Source organism: Mycena indigotica (assembly GCF_014461135.1).
Source record: "Mycena indigotica strain 171206Taipei chromosome Unknown Mind.scaff0007, whole genome shotgun sequence".
Classification (NCBI taxonomy): Eukaryota; Fungi; Basidiomycota; class Agaricomycetes; order Agaricales; family Mycenaceae; genus Mycena; species Mycena indigotica.
The window spans coordinates 730023-753484 of record NW_023503006.1 but is presented as its reverse complement, the minus strand read 5'-3'; the positions used below and the strand labels follow the sequence as shown (position 1 = coordinate 753484).

The following is a 23462-nucleotide window of genomic DNA, read 5'->3' as shown; positions in this document are numbered from 1 at the left end:
TGCCTTCCCCACAATTATCCATTAACTCTCGTTCAGGTCCTCGAACCCTCGACAATACAGAATCTCTTCCCAACAGAAGATGACGATCTTATTTGCGTGAAGGATTCTCCTGAGCGCATGTAACTCGCGTCTTGTACGCTTTCCAAAGCTCCAGTCACTCCATCTCTCTTCCGACGAACTTGACGATGCCGCTATCTGGGTGACTCCGCGCGTCTCCAAGAAGAAAGCCTTGGACTATTTTACCCCCAACGGCGAGCTTAACCCTTTCAGCCCGCAACTCGTTGAAGCTGTGACATATACTTTGCGACAACTGTTCATCGAGTCTGTTGAAGTACCCTTCATTTGGCATCACAGACGCGACCACCACCTCCTCTCTGGTTCTGGTTCTTCTCCGGAGCTCTTGAACTTGAAGGAGCTCTGTTAACGGGTGCTCATCGATGTAGTCAACAAATTTGGAGTGGACATCAATCGTGCCGTGGGTGACGCGTACTACCAAACGCTGTTACCATCTGTGGTCTTGGTCCTCGCAGGCCCAGCAACTGAGCAACTTGTGAAAATGATTGAGCGCTTGGTAAACACTGTAACTCTTAGTTGTGGATATTGTCTAATTCTTTTACAAGGGCGAGAACATCATCAATCGGGAACAATTCATCAGTCGGAACTCTTGACCAAGTCGTTGTTCATGAATGCTGCCGGATTCATTCGAATTACGCGGCAGGAAGACCTCAAAACCCAGGGAAAATTCCGCGCAGAGGACGAGCACACTTATGACCCGCTAGACAACACACGAATCCACCCAGAGGACTACGAACTTGCGCGCAAGATGGCTATGGATGATATTGGCTACGATGAAGACGACATCCAAGACAAGCACCCGTCTTGGGTTGTCGGCTTGACCATGGACAATCCAGAAAATGAACGGAAACTTTCGGAGCTTGATTTGGACGAAGTTCGCTGAAAAGCTTAAGGAAGCTAATTACGACCTCAAGCGCTTTACTCTCGATCTCATCACAAACGAGTTTATGCGACTGTTCGCAGAGAATCTATCACCCTTCGCTTACCTCTCAGGACCCGAGGTTCTCACCATGTTGAGCGGAGAGACTACGAAAAGCTTACGCACTCATCTCATTGTCTCTGCTGTGGTTCTGCAGGCAAACTCTCGCGGCTTGCGCGACCGATTAAACTCTGGATTCGAAGGACCGGTTGAAGATGACTCGGTCAATGCACCGAAGACCCTTCCTCAGAAAGGACAAACCATCACGACCGTGATTCGGAGCTCAACGCTCAACACCGACGAATTCTTCGTCCACCTTACCCTTGTTAATTCCGATGGGCAAACGGATGATCAATACGAACGGAGCACTCTGCCCGACTTGTTTTGGGATGCCGGGAGGTACCAACTCGACAAACTTGTTGGCGAGGAAAAAACGAGCGGAGGTCGACCGGACTCGCAAGATAATCAAGCACCCCAACTAAGGGGCCAACTTCCACAATTTCAATAGTTCTCAAGCAGAGGCGTTCTTGGAGAAACAACAGCGAGGCGATGTGGTTTCGTCCGTCGTCGGAGCTGATCACCTTGTGGTTACATGGAAGGTGGAGGACCAACTCTATCACTATATCGGTATGGGTCGTTTGTTTGTGCAGATTGATCCTAATCATTGATTGTTTTTCTTCCAAAACGCGACCGAAGTCAATGATCCGCGTGGCTATGGTCCCCAATACATCATCGACTCCGCTCATACTTACTTGGATTTGGATGAACCGATAGTCAACCACGTGCAAGCGATGGCTCGCAAAGTCGAGGAACTTATGGAGCATGATCGCTACAAGGCCGGCTTCGAGAACGATCTTCGTGAGTGAATTACTCGAGACGAGATTTTGCCATTGAATGTACTCTATAGACATCTTTCTCACCAACTCGCTCGCTCCCAATCCCGGCAAGACTATGTATGGCTTTACACTGAACCGCAAGAAGCCCGGGCATTTCAGTCTTTGCTTCTTCGCCAACAAGAATTCATTTGTTCAAAATTGGTTTTGTTTGACGCCTTTCGTTGTGCTCTCATGCTTATGACCCTTGCAGCATGCATTCACAGTTTGGTACTCCATGAATGCGATGCCGGGTCATTTGTCTGTCCGCCAAGCTGCAACACAGGAAGACCCACAACCCAAGAAACACTCCATGCGGAGGACAAACGCCCTCCTGACCGGCTAGACAACACGCGAATCCACGCAGAGGACCACGAACTTGGCGCGGAAGTTGTCTATGGCGTGAGACTGCGGCTGGCGCTTTCGATGACGATGAGAGCTCTCTTCACGACGACATTCAGGATCTTTACATCATATCTCTTTCTAGCTATGCGTGTCGAATGGTCGCGAGCTTTGGCACGGAAACGCCGATGGATTGAAAAAAAATGATGCTCGTCGAAGAGGAAATGTGGCGCGTTCTCAGGTTGTTGAGCTGGGAGGCCGATTGGTGGAAAGCACAGGTATCGCGGGCTGGGTTGGTAAAGCTGCGGATTTGCCTTTGTCTGCTTTACGATGAGCCTCGCAGAATGAGCAGATTATGGTGCATTTCAGAGTATCTAAATAGTTGTTTAAAACTATTTAGATGCTGTTTGACACGGAGCAAGACAGAGGCGAGTGTGGCTTCACCGATGCATTCGACAGTCCTCTGCCGCTTTTTTGTTGCTTTTGAGTGCTTCAGTTGGGAGACATTGTAAGCCAGCTAAATCCCTTCGATATCGAGCCGGATCGAGACGGCTTGGGAGCCCAGTCGGGTCTCCCAAGCCTGTCCGAGCCTAAACCTGTCTGTCCCAAGCCGCCATCTTATCGGGGGCTTGGGACGGCTTGCAACCTATCCGGAGCCGTCGCAGTCATTCTGAGTTTTTTCCGACATAATAACATACATGACATATACATTTACAACTGTACCACATATGGTAGTATTCTCCAAGTTGCTCAGATCGGGGACTCGTTCAGCGTCTCCAACTTTGACAGCTCGGCGCGAAGCTCCTGAAGCTCAGCTTTCAACAATGTGATTTGGGCCAAAGCCTCATTTCGGGAGCAGTGTAGGTGGATATTAGTCGACGCTAGCGCCTGTTAACGTTGTCAGCTTGTGCTTGAGTGGAAAGACAACACCTGCGTCAATTTGCGAGTTTTTATGCTTGATGTCTCTTTGGAAATTATCCAAGATATGCCGTGTATGTGTCAGCTGCGATTGCATGTTGTTGTTGCATTGGGCGGACCGTTTGAGATGGTTTAAGGCCTGGTCTTTGGTATACGCAAGGTGAATATTCGTCATACTCAGGGTTTCATTCGCTATCCGCAGGCAAATTATATCCTCTTGCATGAGCGCTCGCTCAAGACGAAACTCCTCGATACGAGAATCAAGTTCAAGGTCGAACGCGACTGTGGGACTAAGTTAGCCAGGATGATATTTGTCGAGGAAAGTTCGACTTTCATTTGTCACGGTGTAGAGCCATCTCACAAAAATGGGGTGGGTGGTGGGTGTGTTCACTGCCGGTTCACTGCGGTCAAGTAGCTTGCAAGGGTGACAGCCAAGCCATCTTACTATCTCAGACAACGAAGTCCGAGTCCCGCATCGCTTGCTATGATGTCCGAACTGCAGTTGCAGAACGTTCTATATATCAGGGAGAAAGCAGTGACCATCGCCTTAGCTCTTGTAAAGCGTGTAAACCGTTTTGCTGATCAATAGGTTTGCGTGATGTTACAACTTGGGCGAAAGACGACCGCTCACCAAAAGCTCTGCATATCATATCTTCCATACGTCGCGTAGTTTGTTGACGCAGAGCGCGGTCGACAAAACGCAAGACTTGCCACGCCACCGATGGCGCAGAGCGCGCCCAACAGTACTAGTGGTGGTGGTCTTGGGAAGAAAAGTGCGACGTGTGACTCAGGGGCGGATTAACGACGGGTAGGTATCGCCCCCAGTAAATGTCGACCGCGCTCTGCGTCCACAAACCCCTCTGGGATTCTCCTCCGCGCAACTCTCCTCCCTTGAATCTCGAACTTGAATTGCCGGGCTTACCGGGCTTACAACTTCTGTCCCTCATTTCAGGTCCCCGGTTGCCCCAGCGCTTTACGGAGGTTTGATCTTACAGCCAAGATGTGTGCCAATTAGCGATACTGATTATGAATGAGGGTCTACAATCTATGAGGATGAACGATTGTCCACCATGCTCTAACTGCCTCTGTTATTTGCGTTCTGACCGACGCCCGCTTGATGCATAGTTGTAATAGCGCAGGTTTGCCAACGAAACAACGTTGCGTTGCGGCGGAATTCTGCTGGTGAGCGGGCCAACTTGTTGTCTGTGCTTGCCTTCTCTTTCGCCATGTCGTCCCTGTGGCGTTTCTTTTCTTTTTCAAGGGCCCTTGTCAGCTCCGCTGTCCTGATGCGGGCCTCGTTCTTCTCGTTGTCAGCTTAACGACCGAACAACCCAAATTTAAATGCGTACCAGCTCATTCTGGAGGTGGCTGACCATGGTTTCCAACTGGCGTTTCTCGCCTTCGTTCTGAGTTGCAGTTGTTCGCATCGCGTCTAGAAGCCCCTCGTATTGTTGTTTCTGCGTGTCAAGGGCCTAGCAATGAGGTCAGGGCGCGTCTACCGAGAGTAACGGAGGAACCCGCGCACTGAAGTAAGGCGTTTATTCGTCCCGACGAGGTCTTCTAGTTGAGTTATTGCCGCGTCCAATTGCGAGAATAAAAAAGAACCCGGGAGTATAGTTGGGAGGGATGTCGGATAACACCATCATATGAGTATAACGGCCAACACTGTCCTTATCGTCTATGTGAGCTCCACCAAAGAAACTGAGGTCTACGGCTAAAGAATCTGATACAATGTTTGGTCAACCAAAAACGAGGTATGAAAATGATCGCACTGTTTTCTGCGTCAGGGCGTTGGGCAGCAGCCACGTTTAGTTGGGTTGTACCAAATGCGTAGTTGCCCTCTGTTGCGTATGACGGGACGTTGAGCAGCAAGGCAGCTTGACGCAAAGGTTGGGTTACGACATCGGGGCCAAGCTCCAAAGAGTACATGGCAGCTGAGGTGAATGCCTTGATGGACTGAGTACATTGACTTTGACAGAGGCAGTCGGCGCAACCACATTAGTTTGGACTTCATACGAGGTGCCGAGGGTGTAAGCACGCGCGTCATTGACTGACTTGGCAATCGGGCTTCGTTCGAAAGCTATGCCGCCAACAAGTGTCTGTTGGCCATCGATAATTTGAACCGCTGGGCGCTGCAAGGTGCGTTCGGTGCTAGGTCCCAGAAAATGGTTACGTTGGATAAGTGTAGCGAGAGGAATGAGCTCTCTGTAGACGAGGTCAATTAAATGGGTAAAACAGCAAAGCGCGCATTGAAACTTACTTGCCGACGACCCAAGCCATGGGAACGTCATTGTGAGGGAGCTGAGTTCCAGCAGAACTGCGAGACGCAATAAGGTCGCCACTTTTGAGTCTGAGCCATCCTAGAACAGATGAAGAACAGGTAGCCGATGGCAGAAAGCAAAAGCTTACCTGATTCCACCAACTCTGATTCAGTTTTGTTTGGAATGGTGAGAGTACGCTCCCATGCCCAAGTCTTTTCTAGTCCCGCCTGAGGCGTGTCTTGATGATAGATGTAGACGTCAGCGAAGGTACCATCCTTGAGCTTGATAGCAAAAGGATGGCCCGGGGCCAACGACAGATCGGGGTATTCCTTGCCGCGACCAGGGAGGGCCAAGGGAATCAGGGGAGAATGCGGCAGAGAGTTGGCGGAGAAGATGGGCATGGTTGGATGGCGGGTGAATCGAACGAGGGGGCGAATTTAAGTCGTTCTGGCGATGACGTAGGTCAGAATTTAATCGCAACTCTCGCGTTGCTCCTAATTGTTCCATGTTTGCGATCGTCAGGAAGGGTCAGGCAGGAAGCGTTCTGCCAGTTCAGATGCCTTTCGATGTGTTTGCGGTCCATCGGCATTGAAGGGAGCTAGCTTTTCCTTTCTAGCGGTTGAGCCCATGGCCAAATTAGGGTCAGCGGACTGTCTGAGACGGCGAAAAGAGCGTTGTATGAGCTCCTGTTACAGCTCGGACGACTTCCGCCTTCCATACCTCGCGTATTTTGTCGACGCAGAGCGCGGTCGACAAAACGCAAGACTTGCCGCACCACGGATAGCGCAGAGCGCGCCCAACAGTGGTGGTGGTGGCGGTCTTGGGAAGAAAAGCGTGACGTGACTGATGTCGTCACCGCGGATCATAAACCGCGGCCATCCTTCGAGCGCGTTTTGCGCTTCCTTGCAACTCATTTAGGTATCGCGTCCAGTCGTTGTTGACCGCGCTCTGCGTCCGCGAACCACTGAGTCTACTCCTCCCTTACCCTAGCCAAATTCCATTGCCGCGCTTTCAACTTTCCTCCCTCGTTTGTCAATGAGTGTCCGGCGGCTGCCCCACATCTGGCGAGATCGACCTCAATCTCAGACTCTCCGCTGCACGCTTGAATGTGGCGACCTGCTGGAAATCATTATCGCGAAAACCTAGCTGGGAAGAACGGCCCTCAACCGGCACTCGTCCAGGATGCCCGCCATTTCCGCTTCCCTGATTAGCTGTTTAGCTTTGCACGCATGGTACAACCTGGCGAGTCCCTTCGACAGCACAACCAACACTTATTGGTAGCCAAGTTACTAGTTAACAAATGCGCGCAATACTGTAGGCTCTACAGCGTATCTATATGTACTGTACTGACACTAACTAGTTACCAGGATACAAATCCACGAAGCTCGAAGGGTTGTTTTGACAGCTCGAGTTGCGGTTCAAACACTGAATTAATTTCGCATTGTTGTTTGAACCACTCGTCGTCGAACAAACTACGCGGAAGACCCGTCGGGGGATGTCGGGTGGAAATATTGGAAGACTCCATGCGCTTATAGAATGACCGCCGCCAGCGGAAATAATTTTTTCTCTTGCTTGTCAAGCCAATGGAGATGCAGCGCTATCTCAGGATGACGCCATATGAGTTTTTCCGTCATAAGAATGTCTTGCCCCAGGTCGCCGCTGTTATCCTCGTCGTCCGACATACCGCCGACATCCAAAAGTTGCACCAGATCACGGTAAAATTGAGCTAGCGCCTGACCTGCGGTATCTCCCGCATTTATTCTCTCATGATATAAGCGCGTTGCAATCCTCAACCGCTTCTTAAATTTCGAGTCCCTGCGCGATCGCAATTTTTTCTGATGATCCTGACTTTTCCTTTTCTTCCCGTGGCGAGCTGCTGCTGCTGCCGTCGGGTTCGCCATTTTGGGCCAGCGGGGCTGTTAAAGGCGGTAACAGTATTTTTGATGTGGCTGAGAAAAAGAGCGCGGATGTACGAGGCGTCGACTTCGGGAGAAAAACTTGGAGCATGCTTTCCCGGGAACGCTCGGTTTGTAATTGAGCGGCGGCGTTGTTAAGAGTATGTTGTTCCAGGTGGATTTTTCAAACGGGTGCCGATGTACCACGTATACTGCCCAGGAGGCGGAACGCCGATGGGCGTCTCGGCCGTAAACCATGAAGGGTGGTGTATGTGCAAATCATCGATTCTGCGGCGTTTCAACGGCACGAACAGGACCCATATTGTCCTTCCAACGCAATCGAACGAACGCCTGCACACTAATCAATCGAATGGACAGTACGTATGGTTGGTTGCGAACCTTCCAAGCTTTGTCTTCCCGTTGAGATATCGTCTCCTGGGTTCTTTTGATATTCAAACGGTGGGCTGTAACTCTTCTTGTGGCGCTGTTTATGTCTCCATCGCCGACACGGGCTACAAAGCCCTCTTTGATGAGAATGTTGGCGAGGGCATTAAGATCGGCGTGCGTTATGGCCGGGGGCTGCTGATCGACCGGCGCCGAATTGGTAGGTAGTGCTGGACCAACTGGAATGGAAATTCCTTGCGGTGTCGTACGAAGCATTTCATCTAGTTCGCGTTGTTTTCGCGTAGCAGCGGAGACAAAACCCGGTAGACTAAGATCAATTGCATACGAGGTTGAGTCGTGTTGGCCCCGCGGCCCGTACTTATAGGCCATCATGGTGTTTCTGTCAGCAGTCTGCATCTACCTCACCAATCAGCGAGTTTCCTTCCGAAGGGCGTAAGGCTACTTACTGCAAGGAGAGCGGCATGCGCCTCTCTTGCTTGGAAGGCCGCCTGTTGCTCCTCGGTCCTTCGAACTTGTTCTTCGACCTCGCGCATACGTTGACTGGACTGCTGCTGCTGTTCATCCAGCTGCTGCATAGTGTATGAGGCCCTGAAGGCAGAGTTGAAAGACATGGAACCTACAGCTCGTTCAATGTCTATCCGCGCCCGCTCCTGGGAAAGTCCTTGTAGGGCTGCCTCAGCTTCCGCCGCGGATAGGTCCGCCGCTGCGAAGAGCTGATCCTGCGACATGGTTACATCGCCGTCGCTGTCTGGTAACTGTGAAGCCATAGCAGGGGTTAGAAAGAAAGCAAGTCGCGTTGATGGGGTCCGTACCAGGTGGATATATAGCTTCTTTGTCCCATCTTTGTTCTTTGAGCGGCGGTCAAACTCGATTCGTGATTTGGATCGGATATGAGATTGATAAGAAATTAGAGACGGCTGCCTCCGGTTTGTTTTGCATGGTGAGAGGGTTTTTTTCGAGCCCAGCTTGAGAAGCGTTTTGATATTAGCTCTAGACGGAGCGTTGCATGGTTGTTACAGCCAGCTTGGACGACTTTCGTCGCGCCGACTTTCGTCGCGCAGTTTGTTGACGCAGAGCGCGGTCAACAAAACGCAAGACTTGCCACACCACCGATAGCGCAGAGCGCGCCCAACAGTGGTGGCGGTCTTAGGAAGAAAAGTGTGACGTGACTGATACGGTGACGACTCGGCGGGATTATCGCGTGCGCGTGCGCTTTGGAATGGAATAGTAAATAGAAGCGAACGAGTAGCCTGAGCGTCTCACTAATTTCTGCCCTGTGCTTTGAAGCAAATTCTAACCATCCGAACATCAGCGCTGTATCACAGGATCAACGATACATGACGCAACTCCGGGCCATCGTAGCGAATGATGTAAGCAAGCCATGTTGATCCAACAGATCTAGAATGAGCTGGTATGCATTTGAGCTGACAACAAGGAGAGCGAGGCCCGCATCAGGACTCAGCTCGACTCTGGGCACATAGCAGAGCTGACCGCGGACCTTGAGAAAGAAAAGAAACGCCACAAGGACGAGATGGCGAAAGCGAAGGCACTTGTCTCCTTACACTCACGACGCCGCCCCGCCCCAGGTAGGCAATGCCACTCCCATCGAGCTTGTGACGGTCAGCGATGCTGACGATGTCCATCTCTCTTCCAGCGCGATGGATCTCCAGACCCTGTCAAACCTCTTTGCGTCCACCCTCAACCCCGACCCCAATGCCCGTCGCGCTGCTGAACTCGATATTCTGAAAGTAAGCTTACTCTATGTCTTCTGCTCGATGTGCCTCACTCTGGTTAGGTCGGCAATGAGCCGGGAATGATTGGTGGACTACTGCAGATAATCGGGGCGGACAGCATTGACATGTGTGTAGCTCTAACGCGTGTTTTCGCTATCGTTTCTTACCTTCTATAGCTCCACTCGTCAATCTTGCTCGGTCTGGCTCAAAAATCGCGTCCACGGCACGTACTCCATTGACCCCGCCACTCGCCGCCCCAACCAGCCCTCCATCACCGAACCCGATAGAGAGGCTCTCCGAGCCAATATCCTTCCCTTATTAGCCGCGTCTCCATCACGTAGCATCACCGTTCAACTCGCCAACAGTCTCAAGGACATTGTGGCCCATGATCTACCCAACGCCCGCTGGCCTGGTCTTATCGACGCCATCAAGCAACTTTTGGTCAGTGGCGACATTCGCCATGTACAGGCTGGATGTGTTGCCTCACTCGAGGTCGTTCGTGCTTTCCGGTGTGTCACTATATGTCAGGTCTTCTTATATTCGGTCTGAAACAAGGCATTGGTGTAGATTCAGACAAAAGGCAGACGTCCTGCCCCCGTTGGTGGCCCAGCTGTTTCCAACTCTCGTCGGAATTGCGACACAGATGATGCAGACACCGCCTTCCGCTGCCCAGGAAATCCCCGCAATGCTCCATCTCATCCTCAAAACATACCAGACGAGCATTGTCGTTAACCTTTCTGCTCACCAACAAAGTGCGGAAAGCATAGTGCCTTGGGGGCAACTTTTATTCGGTGTGGTCAATCTCCAAATTCCCAAGGAGGCGGTTCCCGCAGACAACAAGTTTCACCAGACCGTTGCTTCGTGGGCAACCGCGCAACACGCTGTTACAACTGCTCATCAAGCTGGCGGCGGTCAGAAGGCGCATACCAGCGGTGGTTGGATGAACTTCTTTGGCAAACGCAGCTCCTCATAGATTGTAGACTCTATGTACGTCGTATATCTAATCTTGTACGAGGCCGAGAATGCACGTGACATCAGACTGCTGCGTCATCTAACTGACCAGTCCTCCCTTGGACGTTCGCTCTATGCTCCTTCTATGCATTTTCAGCAGCTGTCCAATGGACGGCTCGCGGGAGTGTGAAGCGGAGATATTCTGGGCTATTTGTACTACGTACATCCATTTCAACATTTACTTGGGTCCCGCAACCGCTATCAAACGCAATCGCGCCGCAAAGAGGAAGTACTAGTGACTGTCGAGTGAAGCTGGAATCATTTCAATACTAGAACCTAGAACTATATATTGCAATGTCAGTGCGCAGAAAGTCCACGTCAACGAGGCTTACGCGGGAGAGACTCAACATGACAACTCGCCCTTCACCCAACTCGAAGCTCGCAACATGGCCTATAACATCGCTAGGCAGGACGCTTTTTAAAATCGTTTGAGTAGAATATGTGTAGGCGGGGAAGTCTGGGAAGGGCAGAAAGGGGTCGTTCTTGTCGTCGTCGAGGGGTAGGTTCTGATGAACAATAAAGCGGGTCCCCGTTGGCCCTTGCTCGATTTCCTGGATACTGCCAACATGAGTGACGCCGCTCCAGCCGATGTACTCAATCATACTGTTGCCCAGATGAGTACTTGCGCGAGAGAAATGCAGTCCGTGTATGTCATAGTGGGCAATACTATGTTCGCGGCCATCGTTATAATCGACAGGTTCTTCCGACGCTTCATCAACAATGTTGAGGTAGCGACGCATAATGCTATAGAACTCGCGTAGAACAGGTGGGCAATCCCTACGCAAAAAGCCATCGCCGCAGGTTTGCCATACGCGTCCATGTTGTGGTAATGATTTTTTCATGCTCGCCTGTTTCGAGTGAATACATAGCAGAAAGAAATTCGAGACATATTCACCACCCAGGCGGCCATTTGTATTGAGTTGTTGGAGCTTTCCTATGATTCTCTCAGTGGGAAAGCACCACCAGTTGATTGCAGGGCCAAATGCTAACAGGAAGTCGTAGATGTGGAATGCTGCATGGGGGTTTTGGCGTTTTGTATGCGTTTCAGCGTGTGGATGGCAATCGTAAAGGCCACTAAGCCACTGCCGTATATGTTCGCGATATGCTTGAGCGCGGCGCTCAGATGTCTCGTAGCGACAAACGATTGTGGTGGCCTGGAAAAGATGCATACTATGATCGAGCAGCTTGGCAAAATGATCCTTGTGCGCTCCCGTCTGCTCTCCCCATCGAATTACCAGCGCGATTGGCATGAAGATTGTCGCAAGAAGGCGCCACTCATCGGCTTTCATTGACCCCGCCCCTGCTTCCCCATAATTATTCGGTACATGGTTCACCCAGGACGGAGTGGAGGTTTCGCGAATGACTTTTTGGACGAATTCGATGTCGGACTTATCAATATTTCGTCTCAGCGGCAGGTTGCTCTCGTCCTCATAGATTTTCGCAAGAGGAAATGCGGCTCGCTTATAACCAAGTTAGACGCAGAAGCGAAATTTAGAGTATACACGAACCCAATTCATGAGAAGCCTAAGTAACTCTTTTTTCTACTCCAATTATCTCCGCCAACCAATGGACCGAGTCTTCCCTAACTCAACCCCAAAATCTACAATTGGTCGGAGATACGGATTCAAATCGCTGACATTGCCTGGAATTATGCAGAGATACTCGTTCTCTGGTAGAAAACAAAAAATTTTGAGGAAGATTAAGGCAATAAGCTGCGAGGATCCCGATCGACTCGCTAGAGCAGCCATCATAACTGATACTGAAAACCAGTCGCAACCTGTCGTCTGCGTCGAGGGGTTCCTCGGCAGTCGGCGGGGCTACTAGACGGGACTGGTATACGAGTAGTCGGCAGCCAACAGAGAGCTCGCCAATGGCCCAATGCCAGGAAAAACCTTGCCGCTCTCTTTTCGCGTCGCAATTGTCGTTTATCTAATCCCAAAATTTTGTAAAGGTGCTCGACGACCGTCCTTCTTGTCGATTATCAAGAAAGGAGTACAAATTTTGTGTTGTTAGACGATCGAGCGAAAAGAAACCAAGAGACGAGCAGCATGAGAGAGCGGATAACGAAAGTGATTAGCGTGAGCCTTGGGAATAGTAATTTGCCTTGGGCTGAGAATGTAGCCCGATTGCTAGATAATTCATCACTGATGTAAGACACAAAAAAAGTATCGATATCGTTCTCGTACCCTGCATACGTGACTTCAGGAGAGATATACAGGCATTTCGATATGTTTGCGGTCCATCGGCATTGAAGGGAGCTAGCTTTTCTTTTCTAGCGTTGAGCCCAAATTAGGGTCAGCGGACTGTCTGAGACGGCGAAAAGAGCGTTGTATGAGCTCCTGTTACAGCTCGGAAGACTTCCGCCTTCCATACCTCGCGTATTTTGTCGACGCAGAGCGGGTCGACAAAACGCAAGACTTGCCACACCACGGATAGCGCAGAGCGCGCCCAACAGCGGTGGTGGTGGCGGTCTTGGGAAGAAAAGCGTGACGTGACTGATGTCGTCACCGCGGATCATAAACCGCGGCCATCCTTCGAGCAAACAGAAGCGCGCTTCCTTGCAACTCATGTTGACCGCGCTCTGCGTCCGTGAACCACTGGGAACGCATTCGACTCCTCCCTCAAACTAGCCAGATTCCATTGCCGCGCTTTCAACTTTCTTCCCTCGTTTGAGGTCGACCTCAATAAGACTCTCTGCCGCACGCTTGGATGCGGCGACCTGCTGGAAATCATTATCGCAAAACCTAGCTGGGAAGAACATCCCTCAACTGGCACTTGGCACTCGTTATTTAGTGGTACTGCAGTGTAAGATACGTATAATTATCAACGATGCCTTTTCTATGATGCAAATGTAAGCAAATCATAACCCCAATCATTGCCATCCTTGCTGAATCATCGCCGCCCGCGAGGGTTCATTTCCGCTGTTGGCCAGGCAGGGGGACCCTGGTCGATGCTCAGACTGTATTTCCAGGCCGCGTCGGCGTCCTCCCTCCGGCCCCAAACGGAGTCTTGCTGCCTGTTGTGGTCTGCTGGCTTTGCGATTCATGGAGACGTCTAGATAAGATAGCATCATCCTCATTGATCATCTCACGTGGTGGAATAAGCCGTACCGGACTTTGAACGCGTCGCACAGCTCGAAGACGCCGACAGCTGCAGCATCGAAGAGAATGTATGATTCAGGGGTTACTTGGACGGGCTACAAGGATCATGAGCATGAGAACGAAACCGAAGACTTCAAACAAACAACATGTGAATTCTCGTTGCCAGTGGCGAGGAAGCACAGGCTGAAAGGGCTCGGGCCTCTTGCGGTTCAGTGTAAAGCCATACATAATCTTGCCGCGATTAGCAGCGAGCGAGACCTTGAGGAAGATAGAGTACGTCCAGTGCCGACATCTCTTCTCCAGCAATTCACTCACGAAGGTCATCTTCGGACCGGCCTTGTAGCGATCATGCGCCATAAGTTACTCGACTTTGCGAGTCATTGCTGGCATGTGGTTGACTATCAGTTCATCCAAATCCGAGTAAATATGAGGCTGACATGACGCTCTTCTTGGTAACTTCATAAGTGGAAAGGCGACTGGGCATTTTGTGTTTCGGGACATCAATATCTGCCTGTTCCTCTTCGTTGTCGTCGTGGAAGCGGAATTGCATCTCGTCGTCTCTTTTGTCCTTGCGCTTGATCAGAGGCCACTTCTGCCGCCACTTGGCATGTCTTGTTCAGAGGAGGTATCTGTCACCTTGAGCCGGGCGTCGACGACGGTCACGCAGAGAGCAATACTTTTAGAGCTCCTTCAAGTCCAAAGATCCCTGGGAGAAGAACCAGAATCAAATAGAAGGAGGTGGTCGCGCCTGTGATGCCAAATGAAGGGTACTTCAACAGACTCGAACATTGTCGCAAAGTATACGTCACAGCTCCAACCATTTACGGGCTGAAAGACTTGAGTTCGCCATTGGGAGTGAAATAGTCCAAGGCTTTCTTCTTGGAGAAGTTCGTCGGAAGTGGAGTGTGGTTGGTAGAACACGCGAGTTGTAAACGCTCAGGAGCATCTTTAATAAGATCGTCATCTTCTGTTAGGAAGATATTGCCGAGGGTTCAAGACCTGAACGAGAGTTAATAATGGATAATTTTGGGAAATGCAAGTTTGCGCACACCGGCTTCAGCTTTGCCGTATTTGCCTTCGTTACCGTCGTCATCCTCCAAAGCATAATCGTAGTCATGCACATCGCCGAAGACATCATATATCTCTTGCCATGACTAGGAACTATGTCGACATGAGAAAATGTACAGGAACCTCTAGGTGGAATAGAAAAAACCTTGCATCTATCTATGCCTGTGTGAGTTCTGGACGAGCACGGGCCATCTTTCTACCAGCTTGTTGTTGCTTTTTTCTACGCTCGTCGCGTTCTTGGTCATTCATTGCGTCTGCTGTGTTTGCTGGTGTCTGGCTGACCCAGTGATGATGACCGTCAATGAAGACTTGGGGGGAAGACACGACGCCAATGGGTTGGATTTCTGTCAATGGGACTGAGTGAGACCGCTAGTATCGATTATCAGACCTTGACATGCTCAAACTGAAGCACATACCTAATTTATTCCTCCTCGACCTTCACAAGGATGGACGATTTTAAGCGGATCGAACCGCGCTGAGAAGCAAAAACGCCATCCCAAATGATGCAAGAATGGAGGACACGAAGAAGGCTTGCCAAGAAGAGAGATGAGGAGTCACCCAATTTCTCGATCGACAGCAAGTTTTCGAATAGGCGACTCATCGAGCTGGGCCCGCAAAGCCCCATCAGCGAAAAACAAAACGGGGCAAAATAAGAACGACTCACCAGAAGCCAACATTACGATGTGTGCCAGTGGTTTGTTGGCGCAGAGCGCCCAACAGTGACCGGAAATAAGGCCTACCACCGAAGGCGCAGAGCGCGCCCAACGGTGGTGGAGGCTTGGGAAGAAAACGGGGATCGGTGTGACGTGACTGATGGTCATGCAAGCACTCTCCTCCGATAACAGCCGCCAACCTGGGATGAACGAGAGCGCGCTTTGCGCTTCGTTACTGTGTGTCTGGGATGGGATAGAAGTAACGTGTGCGCGCGCATAGCGCAGCGTGTTAACTCGTGGCTAATCTGCTCGTCAACTTCAATTTCAACATCTCTCCGTCCCGACCAGGTTTGACCCGAGAGTTTTCCTTCAATCAGCTGTCCGAAGTCCCTCCCAAGTCCAGGGTCACGATTGCGGGGTTTCCACGGTGGACAGGTGTGGTGACGGATGAGATGGACGACATTCATGCCATGAATTGGGCAAGTACATGAGATTTTTGTATCGGCCTATACGGGCGAACAGGCCCTTCAAAATGCACTACTTTCCATCCTAATCCATTGAGAATTGAGGGAGAAATCGTGGATTTTCAATTACAGGTACGCATTTCAATTCTGATGCCCACCCATAGTACCGTTCTGTTAACCGAGACCAAGAGACAAGTTTTGACGGCTTTGCGAGCCTTGGATGATATTCATTGTGCACGGCAGACTCTGTCCATTTGGGCAACGCAGCTGGTTAGTCTAGATCCGAATGCTTACTGACCGCCAATGTCTCCATATACCACTGTTCAACCAGCCTTTCGTCTGATCCAAGGCAACCAGTCTTTTTCGACCACAACTTACCTCCGCTGCTCTATCATCCAACTTTCACGCAGGGAAATCCTCCGAGTACAAGCTTCCACCTCTTCGACATCACCTCTGCCTCAACAATCATGGCATGCGTTTGGACCTGAAGCCTTTCCTGAATGCGCGCACTGGCACTATGCAAGTCTAGATCTGAATGCTTACCGACCGCCGATGTCCCCCATATACCATTGTTCGACCACCGATGCCATCGTTCAACCAGACCTTTTGCCTGACCCAAGGCAACCGACCTTTTTCGACTACAACTTGCCCCCGCCGTTTCAAGTTTACTATCCAACCTCTCCGATACTTTGTCAACCGCCGTCACCCATGCTTCCTTCGAAACTGCCTCCAATGCCGGTTACAATAACTGAGAAGAAGATTGAAATGCAGGTATGAACTTGACGCCACTCTTATTGTCTTACGTTATTGACAATGGCAAATTTAGTACAACTTACAACAGCAGCTATCTAGCATCACGCAATGTGATGTTTCCACCGCTCTCTCCCATGAGCTATCCTCCTCAGCCTGATTATAGGAACCAAATCCTCAATATGTACGGTGGTGGGACTGGGTTTGGTATGATGGCGCGCGGAAGTCGCCGATTCGAAACCCAAACACCCTCATTTACTAGTAAGATGCTGGACCAGTTTCGTTTGGGCACACAAGCTCAATAGTGCCACAAGTGAAGAAATCCAATGCGTATTCGATGAAATCGACCCCGACAATACATTACATCTAATTCAAGATGTTTTCGGTAATTATGTGAGTTGCTTCAACTTTTGCCGTCCCCAGCTTACGACTCTGCTCACTGCAGGTAATACAGAAGCTACTGGAACATGGTACCCAGGCCCACAAGGACACTCTTGTTGGTGCCATGGAAGGCCATATCATCTATCTATCATCCAATGTCTATGGCTGCCGCGTGGTGCAAAAGTCAAGTCGACGTCTAACCAACTTACGAATAGCTAACAACAATGAAAGGCTTTTGAATGTGTAACTCCGGAGCAGCAAGTCAAGTTTGTTCAAGAACTCGAGCCCCATATTCTCAGATGTGCCAAAGACTCGAACGGGAATCACGTAGGTGATCTACCTGAGGCTGGGGAATGAACATGACTCATTCGCATCAAGGTTATTCAGAAGGTTATCGAACGAGTTTCCCCTGACAGACTTGGTTTCATTTCAACATTCATCGGCCACGCCCATGGGCTTGCTTCTCATCCATTTGGCTGTCATGTCTTGCAACAATGTCTCCGTCACCTTCCTGAACCATACACCCGGCCACTTCTCGATGAACTTACAAGTCATACCGCTAATCTTATGCAAGATCAATTTGGGGTCAGTGCTAGTACTTGCCTTTCTTTTTCCTCTTCAAGTTGGCTTATTGCGTTGGTTGTAGAACTATATCGTCCAGTTCATTCTGGAAAACGGATTGCCTTGCGACCGATCGTCCATTCTTACTCAGCTTCGGCGGGCGCGTGCTAGCAATGGCTTGCCACAAGTTTGCCTCCAACGTCTGTGAGAAGGCGATGATCTTTGGTGACTCAGATGGTCGCAAGGCGATAATCGAAGAACTGATGGGACCGGCTTTGCGACCTGATGGCCTGACACCAATCGGGTTGCTCATGAAGGATCAATACGGCAGTGAGTTTTCCAACTAAGAAGACTGTGATAAGCCCTTCTCACTCGCGATTCAGATTATGTTCTCCAGCGAGCGCTTGCAGTAGCGGAAGGCGAGCAGAAAGAGGCTCTCACCAATGCTATTCGTCCCCAACTGGCCACTATGCGCAAACATGCTGCTTACAGCAAACATCTTGCCTCTAGTGCGATTTTCTTCCACTTCTCATCCTTCTGAAGCTAACTTTTTGATTCAGTCGAACGGGAATTGCGGAAACACGCGCCCAAGCCCGATTGTGTATGTATAAGTTCTTGTCTGAAGAAATAATTGGAGATATATAATTGCATCACACACTGCGAATCCGTCCTTTCTATGTATATCTTGTTTTTATGGCCTCAACGCTCCTAGCATAGTCAAGCAAATACGTGCAAATAGCTGCGTCATAATGGCGATCACGTGTCCGCATTTTTCCCGCCGCCGTCCCTCAGGCGACCGTCAATATCGTCAGCGACTTGCGCATCACCACTAGGAAGCTCTGAAGACGCTCACAACAGCCAAACAACGTCGTCCGACGGTGACAACACGCTCACAAACCGGCCAACCCCTCAAAAACGCGTCCAACGGTCAATCCAGTCCCCATTTCCATGTAGAATGTAAAGCTGGGACATACACTAATGTGCTTAGGTGCGATTGGACTTGTCATATGTCATCTCATCTGAATTTCCAGGCAGATGCTTTTACGCGTCATCTGGGCCCTGGCTCTTTTTCTGCTCGTGCTCGCTGTCATCAAGCGTCCTTTCTACGAGAAGGACTACAAGAGCACTTCGGCTCTTAATCGACATCTTTCCAACTGCTCTTCGAAAGCCCAAGGCCAGCAAGAGAATGTGCGGGCTGTCGTTGCCCATGACGCGGATTTGGCAGCTATTCGGGAAGCAGAAGAGGCTGCTCAAGCCCAGATACAAGCTCAATGTGCGTGGCCGTTTTCGCTGTGGCCAATTAACCGCAGGCCATATTTCGAGCGAGGCGGTGCGCTGGATTCGCAGACGGGAGACCAGACATTTACGGATCGACTTTATGGCGAAGAGGCGGGGCAAGAACTGTCTCAGCTGGAGATTGAGCAACTCCAAGGTGCGTAACTGGCTTCTGTGATATATTCCTTTACTTACAGTTTGTAGAAAACAGCGTCAAGATGAACGCGCTCCTCTCGATCTGCGTGGAGAGTTGGAGCGTTACCAGGCGCGGCTAATAGAGGTCAAAGGGGAAATGGACGAGCTGAGAGAAGAGGGACATGTTATTCTTGGAACGTGAACGGCTGCGGCGCGAGCTCAAGGAGGCCAATGCAGCATTGGAAAAGTGGGAAGCGGCAGCAAAAGGTGCAGCTCCGCTTGCCCATGGCCAACTTGTCTTTCCATTGTGGTACACGTAGATTTAGTCTTGAAAGGGAGTAGAAGGTATGTATGATGAAGAGAACGAGGAATTATACAATGGAGAAAAGGTATAAGGGGGATTAGGTGTAAAAGGTATGGTGTTGGTCATGGATGAACTGGAAGACGGAGGGTGTCGGCCAGTATAGGCCATGTTTGTTATATCTACAAGAGGTGGACGAGGAAGATGAGTTCATGGTGTGATATCGGCGGGGGGGAGTCGTGTCGTTGGTGAAGGAGCGGAATGAGAAGGTGCTGGGGTATTATCCTTGATGTTTTCAGCATTCTCGGATACGGCCGCTGCCCAGCTCAGCGAATCGCGGGTCTGCACGTACATCAGGGTTCTGGTCAAGATGGTTCGTAATGCGCTCTAGGAGCTGCTTGTTCGTGCCGTCCATCGAAATTCCGAGGGCATAGGCAATGGTCTTGAGGTTGTTCTTCTTCCGCCCTGTCAATGCCCCTGGAAAACCATGCTCGACGCGTTCATCACACGGTCCCTTTCCTCTTCACGTTCCTAGGCCTCCGTTCATCTTCTTTTCGAGATTTCTCTGCCTCTTTTTCCCGCGCTGCTCAACCGCGTTCCTCGACAAGTCGTAGACCCTCCTCGGAAGTCGAGGGACGAGCCTCAACATTGAGTTTCGGTCGAGCTGATTGCCTACCCTCCTTCGCATTGACACGTTGTTGCATTTGATTGATTTGGGAGCCAGCAAGGGTGACATGAGCACCCAGAAAGCGCGCTTGTCGCTCGAGAGACTCCACATACTCACGAGCGATCTTTGCTCGTTTGGCTGGCGGTGCACTTGCAAAGTCCATTGGAGTGGAGCGACGGGTACCGCGGCGAGATGAAGGGCATGGAGTTACTAAGGATAGGATGGTAAGAGTGGGAAGTGCAATCCGTGGGGTCCGAGAGAGAAGCTGGGGCCGAGGAAAGATGGAAGGGTCGATGTAACTCGATGTTTTCAATGTTTTCAGCAGTGTAGGGCGTAGTCTTGATGATAGATATAGACGTCAGCGAAGGTACCATCCTTGAGCTTGATAGCAAAAGGATGGCCCGAGGCCAACGACAGATCGGGGTATTCCTTGCCGCGACCAGGGAGGGCCAAGGGAATCAAGGGAGAATGCGGCAGAGAGTTGGCGGAGAAGACGAGCGCGGTTGGATGGCGGGCAAATCGAACGAGGGGGCAAGTCGTTCTGGCGATGACGTAGGTCAGAATTTAATCGCAACTCTCGGCCCTAGCGTTGCTCCTAATTGTTCCATGTTTGCGATCGTCAGGAAGGGTCAGGCAGGAAGCGTTCTGCCAATTCAGATGCCTTGCAAGCATTTCGATGTGTTTGCGGTCCATCCGCATTGAAGGGAGCTAGCTTTTCTTTTCTAGCGCGTTGAGCCCAAATTAGGGTCAGCGGACTGTCTGAGACGGCGAAAAGAGCGTCGTATGAGCTCCTGTTACAGCTTGGACGACTTCCGCCTTCCATGCCTCGCGTATTTTGTTGACGCAGAGCGCAGTCAACAAAACGCAAGACTTGCCACACCACCGATAGCGCAGAGCGCGCCCAACAGCGGTGGTGGTCTTAGGAAGAAAAGTGCGATGTGGCTGACCTCGTGACCGCGGATCATATATCTCCAAAACCACCGCCGTCGGAGCAAACGGGAGCGCCCTTTGCGCTTCGTTGCAACTCATTTGGAGTGGACGCGAACGGTTGGTATTGCCTCCCCGTAACTGTCGACCGCGCTCTGCGTCCACAAACCGCTGGCGAAGGCAGCAATCCTCTCATCCATGCCGCACTCAAAATGTAGACTGGAGGAGCTTTTTTTACTACGAACTGCAAGGCAACTCTTAACTGGAATCTAAGTCGGTACACCTTTAAACCAGGCTCGCTCACGATTCTCCTGTTCTCGGCCCCGGACCATTCCCAGTTCTACCATCGCGCTCAATGACTGACGAATAAGTGATAATCTACCATTAGAACTTAGTCTCGCCGAGGCTGCCCAACGTAAAATGGATGAACACTTCAAATCAGATCTAGTTGAATACATCGAGGCTCGCTTATAGCCCTACATGCGGATAACGGTCGCGTACGACTTTCCCCGCACCGGCTCCTTAGCTGCTGTCTGCTTAGGTTGGCTTTCCTTCCTGTATTGTCTGTGGTGTGTGGCGTGCGCCCTTCTCCACACCGTTTGTTCGGCCGCCGTCTCCTTGGCCTGAGTTTCCTTGTATTGTCCGCGGTGTGCTGTCGCCTGGCCTCCGGCTGGCATCAAAGGCATGACGAAGTTCTGCATAAAGAATATCATGAATCCCAACACCATCAGAGGCCAAAATATCCGTTCCATGAACAGATTCCACCCTACTGCCCGTAACCGTTTGTAGACGACAATGTCTTCTTTGCCTTCTGTCATACGACTTTGGGCAGCAAAAATGGTGGAAATCTCTTCAATCTCGGCAACCTTGGGAGGACGTCAGACAATTGTGGGAGTTCATTGAGATAAATACTCACTGCAACGGCCTGGACCCATTCGCCATCTGTGCTGACTTGAACCTTCTGCTGCCTTTCACCTGTTTGATAGTCAAATATATATATATCACCGTGGTCGCTTCCAGATACGATCGTGGTGCCACGATCGGCCCAACGGAACTGCAAGGGTCGCAGCCACTCGCGTCGGTGAGGAACATCAAGGGTTTGAGTGCGAACGTTATCACGATATCGGTAGATGGCTGGTCCGGATTGCATGTCTCCAAGCCCAAACACGCCCTGGTCCACGTTTGGAGCGAGGAATCCACTAAACGCGGCGCTCCAGTTCTGATCAATTAGCAAGTAATAACTTACATTCCGGCCCCCGCATCCCAACTGCTTCGAACGGTACCATCTTCCCCCGTTCAACGTCCAACTATTCAGAAAGTCAGTTGGAATAGACCATCTTCTGAAATTGGCGTACACGCGGCCAGGGCTTTCAGAGATATAGACGTATATGAGCCGGTCCGGCTCTTGCATGTTCCTGTGGAAATCGATAGCCCCTGGGCTATCAAGTTCGACGTCGAAAATCAACTCGGCTGTCCAGCGCACTTTCTCTTTCGGCGCTGATAGACCAAGATTGAACGCGGTTGCGTCGAGTTCCCAAGGCTAAACGATTGTTGACGGAATCGTAAGCGAGGCAAGTGATTTCGGCGGACCCCTCCAGTGCCATTGTGAATACTTCTTCAAATTTCTGTCAAGGACTCTTGAGTCAGTCAAGTTAATGGAATCACTGCGAACGCACCCCTTGGTAGCAACGCCAAGCACAAACAAAACCTTTCTGGGTCCCAAACCACAGAATTTCCTCAACTTGGTCTTTTTGACGAACCCATAGAAGAGAGGACGTAATACCGCGTTCTCCAGGCGGCGCAGGCCGAGAATATTCGGTCCTGGAGGAAGTATTCCACACACGAGTTCCTTCCCACCCTAAGGCACGTCAATTTACCGTTTGAAAGGAGCGCTGCTATCGGCACCTGCAGTTGCTAAGTATTTGCCGTCAGACGAGGTCTCGAGGCCTAGAATCCCTCCGCTGTGTTTGATACTGCCGTGTTTGGTGTAAGGCGTGCGGGCGAGGAAAGGCGGAAACATGAGGATCTAGGGACGATGCTTTACGAGTGCACCAACGCAAGGATGCCTTCTACCTTTTGTTGTGCTGAAAGGCAACTTGAAAGAAACGTTGTCTGCGTCACCACCACGTGTGAGCACGTGGTGGTGACAACGGACGCGATCGATGGTTCCCTTTGGACGATGACTCAAAGAACGGCGACTTGATCCCATTGTACTTGGCGCATATATAATGTACATCGTGTCTCTTTCAGCCTGCAACTTTCCATGCAGCCCAATAAGGTCCTCCGCCCGACCGCGACGCGCGCCATCCCCTGTGCTCTTACCCAGAGTACTGACCAACATTCCTCTGGAGTCTACTCGAGCTTCATTCATCGAGACGGGCTACCGTATGTCCCGCCAATCTTCTCGCTCTCGTTCGCCCACTCGCCGCTCGAACGGGCCGGCGCCGCGGGAGCGTTCGCCGCCTCCTCAACCAGCCCACAACGAGTCTACTCCTTTTCCTGATCCGCCATCTCGGCCCAATGATTCCTATAACAAAGAGATGTATCAAAAGCCCCCGGGAGCACTTAGCATCCTTGGAGTCGATACATTTTGGGCCAAGATGCATCGTAACGTCCCTGAAGAAGAACGAAAGACGAAGCTTCAGGAGTTTAAGGTGTGCTCCCATCGCTGTTAGGTTTAAGTGACTGACTTGGATTGAGAATCGTGTACTGACCACATCGCTACAATACTTGGACCCCGCGAAAGCC

General features: G+C 50.8%; 2 protein-coding genes across 2 annotated transcripts; both read left to right on the top strand.

The window, feature by feature from the left end:
- Nucleotides 1–682: 682 nt before the first annotated feature.
- On the top strand, nt 683–1502 carry MIND_00806200 (Transcription elongation factor Spt6; the record flags this gene model as incomplete). The annotated part of the gene is made up of 2 exons (XM_037364738.1): nt 683–949; nt 990–1502. 2 exons carry the CDS (start codon nt 683–685, stop codon nt 1500–1502), a joined length of 780 nt encoding a protein of 259 aa, XP_037217980.1.
- A 15102-nt stretch (nt 1503–16604) lies between these two features.
- MIND_00806000 (Pumilio like protein) lies at nt 16605–17950 on the top strand (the record flags this gene model as incomplete). Its single annotated transcript, XM_037364737.1, has 7 exons — nt 16605–16674; nt 16730–16860; nt 16913–17023; nt 17080–17175; nt 17227–17433; nt 17472–17739; nt 17793–17950. 7 exons carry the CDS (start codon nt 16605–16607, stop codon nt 17948–17950), a joined length of 1041 nt encoding a protein of 346 aa, XP_037217979.1.
- Nucleotides 17951–23462: the final 5512 nt, after the last annotated feature.